Source organism: Thamnophis elegans, chromosome 8, assembly GCF_009769535.1.
Source record: "Thamnophis elegans isolate rThaEle1 chromosome 8, rThaEle1.pri, whole genome shotgun sequence".
NCBI lineage: Eukaryota > Metazoa > Chordata > Lepidosauria > Squamata > Colubridae > Thamnophis > Thamnophis elegans.
In genome coordinates, this window is record NC_045548.1 from 76439594 (window position 1) to 76449980 (window position 10387).

The window sequence follows — 10387 nt, forward strand, 5'->3', positions numbered from 1 at the left end:
TACCAAAGATAAATTCCTCCAATTTTTCCCCAACCGTGAGAACCTTGCAAGATTCAGAGGCTGAGGGAGAAGGTGTGGCCCAAAGCTTCAGGAAAGTTCTAAACCAGGAATGTCCAACCTTGGCAACTTGAAGAGTTGTGGACTTCAACTCCCAGAATCCCCCACCAGCATGGGGATTTCAACTCTGGGAGTTAAAGTCAACAACTCTATAAGCTGAGAAAAACTTACCAATATTCCTTTCCCCCCTGAAATACAGCTGGTCCTCGACTTAGGACCATTCGTTTAATGACGACTCAAAGTTACAATGGCACTTTAAAAAGTGAGGTATGACTCACTTTTATGACATTTTTTCATAAACGTCTATGAAGATTCTCCATCATCCAGGTCATGGTTGTCCCAAAGGTGCTTTTTTAAAAGAGGCAACAGAAGAAGATCTAGCCGATCCCCTGGGACTCGGGAGGCAGCGAATACATGGGGGCGGGGCCAGCCAGAGGTGGTAATTGCCGGCTCTCCAAAGTACTCACAATTTCCACTACCAGTTCTCCAGAACCGGTCAGAACCGGCTGAATACCAGCTCTGATGTTATCCACATATCCTTCTGAAGCTTAACATCTAAGTGGAGTTTAACTACATGGGTCCACCCGATTCTGGAACCTTCCAGTTCCACCATCTTTAAATGAGAAGAGAAGCCTATAAATTGCAGGAATATTTTCAGCCCTTAATAACTTTTCTTCTCTTTTTCAACAACGTTAAACAACAGAAATATTTATTTTTCCTCTCTGCTCTTGGTGTCCAGACTTTTGAATTAATTGCCATCAAGTCTTTATTTATTTATTTTCCCCTTATTTTTCTCTCCCTGGGGATGCAATCTTATTTTAGCAACTGCAAGCCCTTATTTATGCAATCCTGTTTCCCAGCTCTGCTTCGAGCCAGAAGAAGAAGACAAGGGCTTGGGGAATCTTTTCCTCAACGATGAGAACATATTTTCATGATATAATATATTCCAAGTTTAACTTGTTGGCGGTTTCGTGCTGAAGATACAATGATGAGAATGGCTTTGAAATCGCCCCAAAAATTACAACTCGAGTTGTTTACTGCTGAAAATCCTGCTGTGTGATGTGTGTGTGTGTGTGTTGTGAGCCGAGAATTCCAATGTGCATCTGCGTAGGGCAGACCCATGGAGAGTCAAAAAAATCAAAATGTCAGGCACAACTTTGCGAAGCCCTTCCTTTTGATATGTGTTGCACATGGTAAATACATGGAAAAGGGCTGGGTGTCAGGCCTGCATTTATATTCCTTTTAGAATTTTGGCCTGCCACACTTTCTCATTTCATTATGCTGTTTCTTTAGTATAGTTGATGGGAGGGGGGATAGACAGGAGTAGGATTGTGGAATGTATTGTTTTCATTCTTTTCTAGAAGCCAAGGTCGTCCTTTGTCTCCGCACCAGTACACCTGACCGGAAGCAGCTGGGTGTGGATGCCAGCGTGGAAGAAGAAGATTGGACCATGTGATAGATTGTGGGTGTGGGGACAAGATCATGAACTTTTAACTGGGTGGAATTCTGATGTCATTTCCAGAATTGGGATTCCATAGCATGATGCCAACATGTCTGTCTTATTAAATTGGAACTTTGAAATGGTGAAATTCAAAATTGTTTACTACTGGTTCAGTGGGCATGGCTTTGTGGGCATGGCTTTGTGGCCATCACAGGAGAAGGATACTGCAGCCCTTGAAGAGCATTCGGCAACTTCAGCTTGTCCAGAATGCAGCCGTGCGAGCGATTGTGGGTGCACCTCGGTTCGCCCACGTAACACCTATCCTCCGCGAGCTGCACTGGCTGCCTATTGGTCTCCGGATACGCTTCAAAGCGCTAGTCGTCACTTATAAAGCCCTTCATGGTATTGGACCTGGGTACTTGAGAGCCGGCCTGCTGCCAATTACCTCCACTAGACCGATTAGATCCCACAGATTAGGCCTCCTCCGAATTCCATCCGCCGGCCAGTGTTGACTGGCGACTACTCGGAGGAGAGCCTTCTCTGTGGCTGCTCCGATCCTCTGGAACGAACTCCCCGTGGAGATTCGAACCCTCACCACCCTCCAGGCCTTCCGCAAAGCCCTTAAAACCTGGCTGTTCCGACAGGCCTGGGGCTAAAGAACTTGCCCCCGTCTCGAATTGGTATGACTGTTGTGTGTTTTAAATTATGTATTGTTTTGTGTCGTTTTTTAATTTTTGTTTGTATCCCCCTTCCCTGGTTGAGTTGTGAGCCGCCCTGAGTCCCCTTTGGGGGAAAAGGGCAGCATATAAATAAAATCCACATTCAACATTCAACAAATCCCCATTCCCTCCAGATCACCTGGGACTCGGGAGGCAGAAAATAGATGGAATAGATAGCATTGGTTTGTTTTTTTTTAAAAAGCATTGAAACGGCCTGCTGGGATTTTACTTTCAGCTCCATGCAGCATTTAATTTCAGATGTCCATCCCGGCTTCCTTTTTGCAGGAATCAAAAACATTCCTGAGAAGTAAATTTCTCTCACAGCACAAAGTACAGTGTATCACAACTGCAGATGTTACTTTTTTATTACTCTCATGCTTTTTGGCATTCCGTGGGGTTAGGCATCAAGTCCTTTCAAATGACCGGTCCCATTTACCAGAGCGACGGTGATCCTGAATTATTCTCATTTCAAAAGTCAAGCTTTGTTATGTCCCTTTTTTTGTCCAAAGTATAAGAACAGGGACTATAAAATCCATTTTTCTCCCTGGTCCTCCAGCAGATCATCATAAATAGATACAAGAGCACGTGAAGTATTAGTACCACTTTACAAAGCTTTAGTAAGACCACATGTAGAATACTGCATCCACTTTTGATCACCAATATATGTAGTGTCACAACCCCTGGTATGCCCCAAATATGGGAGGAAGCTAACAGCTTCCATTATCTGTCAATCGGCTTGTCACAAGAATCCATCACGACAGAAACCCAATATTTTTTACTGTTGCCTTTGTTATATTTGTGTTATATTTGTGCTGATAAATAAATAAATAAAGGGAGACTAGTATAGATCTATTTCAAGCTATTTAGCTCTCATCAGCTAGCCATACCCTTCCCTGGCTTCTGCTGATAAGGAGGAGAACTTGTGGCTTAATGGCTAAGACGTTTGCCTAAGATGTAATATAGTACAGGTTCGAATCCCAGTAAGGGTATGGCTAGCTGATGAGAGCTAAATAGCTTGAAATAGATCTCTACTAGTCTCCCTTTATTTATTTATCAGCACAAATATATATATATATATACATACACACACACACACACACACACACACACACACACATACATACACGCTGTATGTGGAGACTCTGGAAAGAGTGCAGAGAAGAGCAACCAAGATGATTTAGGGGGCTGGAGGCTAAAACCTATCAAGAACGATTGCAGGAACTGGGCCTGGCTACTCTAGTGAAAACAAGGTTTCATGATAGAAATATTCCAATATTCGAGAGGCTGCCCTAAAGAAGAGGGAGGTCAAACTGTTTTCCAAAGCACCAAAATGTAAGACGAGAAACGGTGGATGGACACTAATCAAGGAGAGAAGCAACCTAGAACCAAGGTGAAAATTTCCTAACAGTGAGAACAATCAACCAAGGGAAGGGCTTCCTTCAGAAGTTATGGGTGCCCCAACACAGGAGGCTTTCAAGAAGAGGCTGGACAGCCACTTGTCTGGCCCAGGGTCTCCTGCTTCTGCAGGGGACTGGACTGGATGACCTCCAAGGTCCCTCCTGACTCTGTTATTCTATGCTTTCTACGCTAGCAAAGTACAGCGCTGGGTGCGTTCCTTTCTCTGTAAATTCCCGAATTGGGGAAACTCTTCAGTATCTGGAATTCCAAATGCAATCCAAGTAATTTCCCAGATGACAACACCAGCTGCCATAAATAAACTCAAGTGTGTGTCATTGGAGAGCTTGAAAAATTCTGCAACCCAGCTACGATGCTTTAAGTGGGGAAAAATGTTTTAGGCCCAAAGGAATAGCAGACATCCTCTCTGTCCTCGTAAGGCCGCTCAAGTCTAGGAGTTTGCGGTGTTGCTGGGCAAAGACAACCCCATGGGGTTCCCTATCGCGTTGGCAAACGCCATGAGCGCATTTGATCCGGACCCTTTGTTGACGCTGATGACCTCCCCGCTGGCTTGCTCGAGCTCCGACTTCCTGAAGATCCCTTTCATGGTGGATTGGAAATTGTTGGTGACGAAGCAGTAGACAATGGGGTCCATGCAACTGTTGAGGCTGCTCAAGGTGACTGTCACGTGGTAAACCACCAAGCTTAGGTCGTACGACATGGCCGGGTTGATGGCGATGGCCAGCTGGCGCACGTGGAAGGGGGTGAAGCAGATCATGAAGATGACGAGGACCGTGATGAGCAGCTGCACGGCGCGCATTCGCCTCTCCCTACTCTGGTGCATGAGAGTGGGCTTGGAGAGCGCGCACATGATCCTGGTCGTGAAGAACGTGAGGACAATCAGGGGGAAGAAGTACTCGCAGACCATCAAGGGCAAAATCTGCGCAATGCAGCAGTGGGAGAACTTCATGGCCATGATGAGGATGGAGAAGGTGATGACGGTGGCGAACGTCCAGATGAAAGCACAGATGACCTTGGCGTAGTTGGGGTTCCTCCACTTGCGTGAAGCTTCTACCTGGACAATAGCCAAGTACCGGTCAATGCAGATGCAAGTCAAGAAGAGGATGCTACAGTACATGTTGACAAAGTAGGTGAAAATGTGGACGAGGGCACAGGAGCGGCAGTCCTTGGCACTGTAGTGGACAATGATCCGGACGGGTAAAGAGAAACCCACCAGCAGATCGGTGACGATAAGGTTGATGGTGTAGATGACCGAGGTGGTTTTCGTTTTGGTGCGGAAGCAGAAGACATAGAGCGCTACAGAGTTCAACACCACGCCCATGAGGAAGATGATGGTATTGATCACTACCAGGACAATCCACAAGGTATGAAATCTCTCCGATAGCTCTCCGTCCAGGTGGACAAACTTGTTGAACATATCACTGTTGTTGGGGGACATCATAGAGTTGTTGGAAGGCTCCATGGTCAACGCCGCTAATGGTACCTACGAGACAACAATCAAAGATACAGGTTCAATGGCGATTTTTATACTGCTCAGTAGTGTAATCTTGGTAAGATATCCCGAGGTCATGAATAACGTTTTTAGAGGGGGGTGGGGACCCAAGGAGGTTAGGACCCAAAGCTTCCTGTGTCTATTCTTATTTGCAAATATCTTTCAGGCCCGCAGGGATCTCTTCTTGTGGATCTCAGACCTGCCACACTTTCTATTATTCTACTATGCCTTTTCTATTGTGGGGAAAATGGGAGGAGGGATTGTACGGAGTTAGATGATATGTAGCCAAAACAAAATTCTTTCTAGAAAGCCAAGGTCATCCTTTGTCTCTGTACCTCTGCACCTGACCGGAACTGGATGGGTGGAAGCTGCCAGTATGGCAATGGAAGATTGGACCGTGTGATGGGCTTGTGGGCGTGGGAGCAAGATCTTGAACAAAATCTTGATGGTAGAAGACAGGAAGGCCTGAAGGAACGTTGTCCAGGGGGCCGCGATGGGTCGGACGTGACTTTGCAACTAATAACAAAAATTGGAATTTCATAGAGGTGATTTTTTTTTAAAATGGCTAAATACCTTTTAAATGCCTGGCAACTAAAATACCAGTCATTAAGTGAGAAAACCAATCGTTCTGGCTAAAACCGTAGTCTCTCTGATACCCAGGAGCCCTGGTGGCGCAGTGGTTAGAATGCCGTATTACAGGCCGATTCTGCCGACTCCCAGCAGTTCGAATCTCACCAGGCTCAAGGTTGACTCAGCCTTTCATCCTTCCGAGGTGGGTAAAATGAGGACCCAGATTGTTGGGGGGAAAGAAGCTGACTCTGTAAACCGCTTAAAGGGGCTGTAAAGCACTGTGAAGCGGTATATAAGTCTAAGAGCTACGGCAATTGCTTTGAACATCCAAAGCATGGAATACAGATAGCACAATGGGGAACTTAGTTAAACGATGGCTTCCAACAGATTTGTAGGAAGCCACCATTTAACTGGGTTCTCAGTTCTTCCGGTAGAAGTAGTCCCCGACTTAACGACCATTCCTTTGGAATGAAGTTGCAACGGCACTGAAAAAAGTGACTTATGACCGTTTTTCACACTTACAACGGCTGCAGCATCCCTATGGTCACCTGATCAAAATTCAGATGCCTGGCAACTGGATCATATTTACGACGGTTGCAATTCCCGCAATGTCACGTGATTCCCTTTTGCGACCGTCTCACAAGTCAAGTCGGCGTGGAAGCCAGGTTCAACTTAGCAACCATGTGACTAACGGCAGTGATTCACTTAACGGTGGCAAGGAAGGTCGCAAAACGGGCAGCATTCATGGTATTGGACCTGGGTACTTGAGAGACCGCCTGCTGCCAATTACCTCCCAAAGACCCATTAGATCACACAGGGTTGGCCTCCTCCGGGTTCCGTCCACCAGCCAATGCCATCTGGCTACTACCCGGGGGAGGGCCTTCTCTGTAGCAGCTCCGGCCCTTTGGAATGAACTCCCCGCGGAGATCCGGACTCTCACCTCTCTCCAGGCCTTCCGGAAAGCTGTCAAAACCTGGCTGTGCCGGCAGGCCTGGGGTTGATGAGTTCCCCTCCCCTCTCGACTGGTATGGCTGTGTGATTCTCGTGTATTTTAATTATGTGTATTGTGTTTATATTCCCTTTCCCCCCTGAGTTGTTCGCCGCCCTGAGTCCCTCCTGGAGAAGGGCGGCATACAAATAAACTAAAACTAAACTAAACTAAACTAACAACGGACTCACTCTGACAATAGAAAGTTCAGGCTCAGCCGAGGACCTCCTGTAAAACTTCTTCATCCACAAATCAATATGTTTTGAAGCTGCACTTGTTCTACGTTTTACAGTAGAAGAGCCGATCTTAACTCTCTTTTTTTAAACAAAGCTCAAGTGATTTAAACTGTTGTTTAAAAAGTAAAGAAAAAAGCTGCGCACGAGCCCACTTTTAAAAGAAAAAAAACCACGCCAGAGGTTTTGGACCTGCGAGGGACTGTCGCATATTGCCTAATATGGATTCGTGGCCTTTTTCCTGCAGACAACTTGTAGTAAAGACAGCTTTTCAAACTGTTGCAAAGGCCTTGCTAACTAATTTTGGGCTGCAGAGGAGGAGAAAAACCCAGGCAAAGCGAATGGGGAAAGGATGAGGACAGCTGCTTTTGGGCCTTGTGATTAACCTGCTTAATGCACTAAGCCCGTGATAGCAAACCTATGGCACGCATCTCTGCGGGCAGGCAAGCCGTCATCCCAGCTCAGCTCCACCAGCGCTGGAGTCTCTGCTGTGCATGTGCGGGGGTGGAGTGCATGCAGAAGATGCGCAAGCATGCGGGGGTGGGTGGGGGAGTCACACACTCATGTGTGGGGGTAGGGGGAGCGTGGGGGGTGCGTGTTTTTGGTCCCAGGAGGCTTCAGGGAGGCCTGCTAGGACCCAAATGGGGAGTAGGGGGGGGGTGTCATGCGTGCATGTGCGGCAGTGGTGGGTTTCAATTTTTTTTAGAACCTCTTCTGTAGGTGTGGCCTGCTTTGTGGGAGTGGCTTGCTGGCCATGTGACTGGGTGGGAGTAGCTTGCCAGCCATGGGACCAAGTGGGAGTGGCTTGGCAGTCATGTGACTGGGTAGGTGTGGCCAACCTGTAAAATGTGGTGAAACTCACTTAACAACGCTCTTGCTTAGCAACCAAAATGTTGGCTCAGAAACTCTGGCATCTGAATATAGCAATAGCAGTTAGACTTATATACCGCTTCATAGGGCTTTCAGCCCTCTCTAAGCGGTTTACAGAGTCAGCATATTGCCCCCAACAACAATCCGGGTCCTCATTTTACCCACCTCGGAAGGATGGAAGGCTGAGTCAACCCTGAGCCGGTGAGATTTGAACAGCCGAACTGCAGAACTTCAGTCAGCTGAAGTAGCCTGCAGTGCTGCATTTAACCACTGCGCCACCTCGGCTCTTACAATCTGAAGCACGCATGTCTTAAAGCTGTCAAGTTACAAGACCCTCGCACCCCTAACCCTTTAGAAAAAAAAACCCCAGGGGTGTTCAAACTTGACAGCTTTAAGACTTGTGGACTTCAACCCCCAGAATTCCTCCTTCAGTCATGTTGGCTCAGGAACTCTGGCATTGAAGTGTGCAAGTCTTAAAGCTGTCAAGTTACAAGACCCTTTATAAAAAAAACCACAGGGATGTTCAAACTTGACAGCTTTACGACTTTAAGGTTTAGATAGGACTCTTAGAGGTGGGTGGGGTGATTGGTGAGCCAGCCAATCAGTGAGCGGCGGGCGGAGCAAGCGTGGTGCGGATGGGCGGGGGGAGGGAGCTGGAACTGGTAGATTTGTGGAACCTCTTCTATAGAAGAGGTTAAAACTGGCAGGAACCCACCCCTGATGCGTGGGGGGGTGGTGGAGCACGGGGGCGTGGGAGTTTGTGGGGGGCATCCGTGCATGCGCAGGGGGCAGGGCACGTGGGGTGTGTGTCGCATGCACATTGCATTAGAGGTGTGGGCACGCGCTGTCACGCTTTCGGCATGCAACTACTTTCAACACAAATTTGACAAACAGCTGGATTTCCGTAACACCCAAAGCTGAAATACTCCCTATCCAAGTTTATATGAATCAAATTTACCACGTCACGTAAATGCAGCGTAGGAACACATCCTCAGAGGAAAAGGGGTGAAATTAAGGAATTTTTTTACTTTCAGTAATATAATTCCAACACACATTTAACTCTGCCGTCTCAGCCTTCTGCATCTCTTGTGGCTCGAAACGAATCCTTTATTAGATATTTATTAGTCCTGCCGTGCTCTTAATAGCCGGATCTAATCTTCTGGTCCGGCCTGGTTTAATTTTCCAACAGCTCGGTGTTTAAATGTTCCTCGGGTAATTTGCCCCATTATTTATACCCAAAGGGTTAAATGTTTTCCCTCCTTGCAGGAACCTCTTGGCCAGTTCTGGCTTAGCTGGGGCAGAGCTTGGCCAAATATGGTATTTTGCTTTGGGGCAACGGGTGAAGCTGCCGTCTGCTGCGGCCAGGAGGAACGGAAAGATCTGGCAGCATCAAGATTGAAGGGGGATATATCTGTGCGGAGATATTTAGAAACCTATATCTAGAAACCTCTTTCTCACAGTTATGTTCTCAACAACTTTTTCTGACAGTCAAAACAATTAATCTATGGAACAACCTGCCTCCAGAAGTTGTAAATGCTCCAACACTGGAAGTTTTTAAGAAGAGATTGGACAGCCAATCTCTGGGCTAGAAGACCTCCAAGACCTCTCTTCTCTTCTCTTCTCCCATTCCATTCCTCTTCTCTCCTCTTCTCTTCATCTCCTCTTCTCCTACTCCATTCCATTCCATATCTCTTCTCTTCTCTCCTATTCCATTCCATTCCATCTCTTGTCTTCTCTTCTCCTTTCCTATTTGATTCCATTCCATGTCTTCTCTTCTCCTATTCCATTCCATTCCATATTTCTTCTCTTCTTCCATTCTCTTCTCTTCTCCTCATCTCCTCTTCTCTTCTCCTATTCCATTCCATTCCATATCTCTTCTCTTCTTCCATTCTCTTCTCTTCTCCTCTCCTCCTCTCCTCTTCTCCTACTCCATTCCATTCCATATCTCTTCTCTTCTTCCATTCTCTTCTCTTCTTCTCTTCTCCTCCCCTCTCCCATTCCATTCCTTCCATATCTTCTCTCCTCTCCTCTCCTATTCCATTCCATATTTTCTCTTCTCTTCTCCTATTCCATTCCTCTTCTCTCCTCTTCTCTTCATCTCCTCTTCTCCTACTCCATTCCATTCCATATCTCTTCGCTTCTCTTCTCTTCTCTCCTATTCCATTCCATTCCATTCCATCTCTTGTCTTCTCTTCTCCTTTCCTATTTGATTCCTTTCCATGTCTTCTCTTCTCCTATTCCATTCCATTCCATATCTCTTCTCTTCTTCCATTCTCTTCTCTTCTCCTCCTCTCCTCTTCTCCTACTCCATTCCATTCCATATCTCTTCTCTTCTTCCATTCTCTTCTCTTCTTCTCTTCTCCTCCCCTCTCCCATTCCATTCCTTCCATATCTTCTCTCCTCTCCTCTCCTATTCCATTCCATATTTTCTCTTCTCTTCTCCTATTCCATTCCTCTTCTCTCCTCTTCTCTTCATCTCCCCTTCTCCTACTCCATTCCATTCCATATCTCTTCGCTTCTCTTCTCTTCTCTCCTATTCCATTCCATTCCATTCCATCTCTTGTCTTCTCTTCTCCTTTCCTATTTGATTCCATTCCATGT

The 10387-nt window shown here is 46.5% G+C and overlaps 1 protein-coding gene across 1 annotated transcript; it reads right to left on the minus strand.

Annotated features, from left to right (window-relative positions):
• Positions 1-3769: 3769 nt before the first annotated feature.
• Positions 3770-6928, minus strand: GPR20 (G protein-coupled receptor 20). Its single transcript, XM_032222332.1, has 2 exons — positions 6875-6928; positions 3770-5116 (listed from the first exon to the last, which is right to left on the minus strand). The coding sequence occupies exons 1-2, from the start codon at positions 6926-6928 to the stop codon at positions 4064-4066; spliced, it is 1107 nt and encodes a 368-aa protein (XP_032078223.1). The 3' UTR covers positions 3770-4063.
• Between the last annotated feature and the right edge of the window lie 3459 nt (positions 6929-10387).

Excerpts from the sequence above, each read along its gene's own strand:
- GPR20 (XM_032222332.1), bottom strand. The coding sequence starts at position 6,928 with ATGAAGAAGTTTTACAGGAGGTCCTCGGCTGAGCCTGAACTTTCTATT. Across the intron at positions 5,117-6,874 it reads CTGAACTTTCTATTGTCAGA|GTACCATTAGCGGCGTTGAC; the intron begins GTGAGTCCGTTG and ends GTTGTCTCGTAG.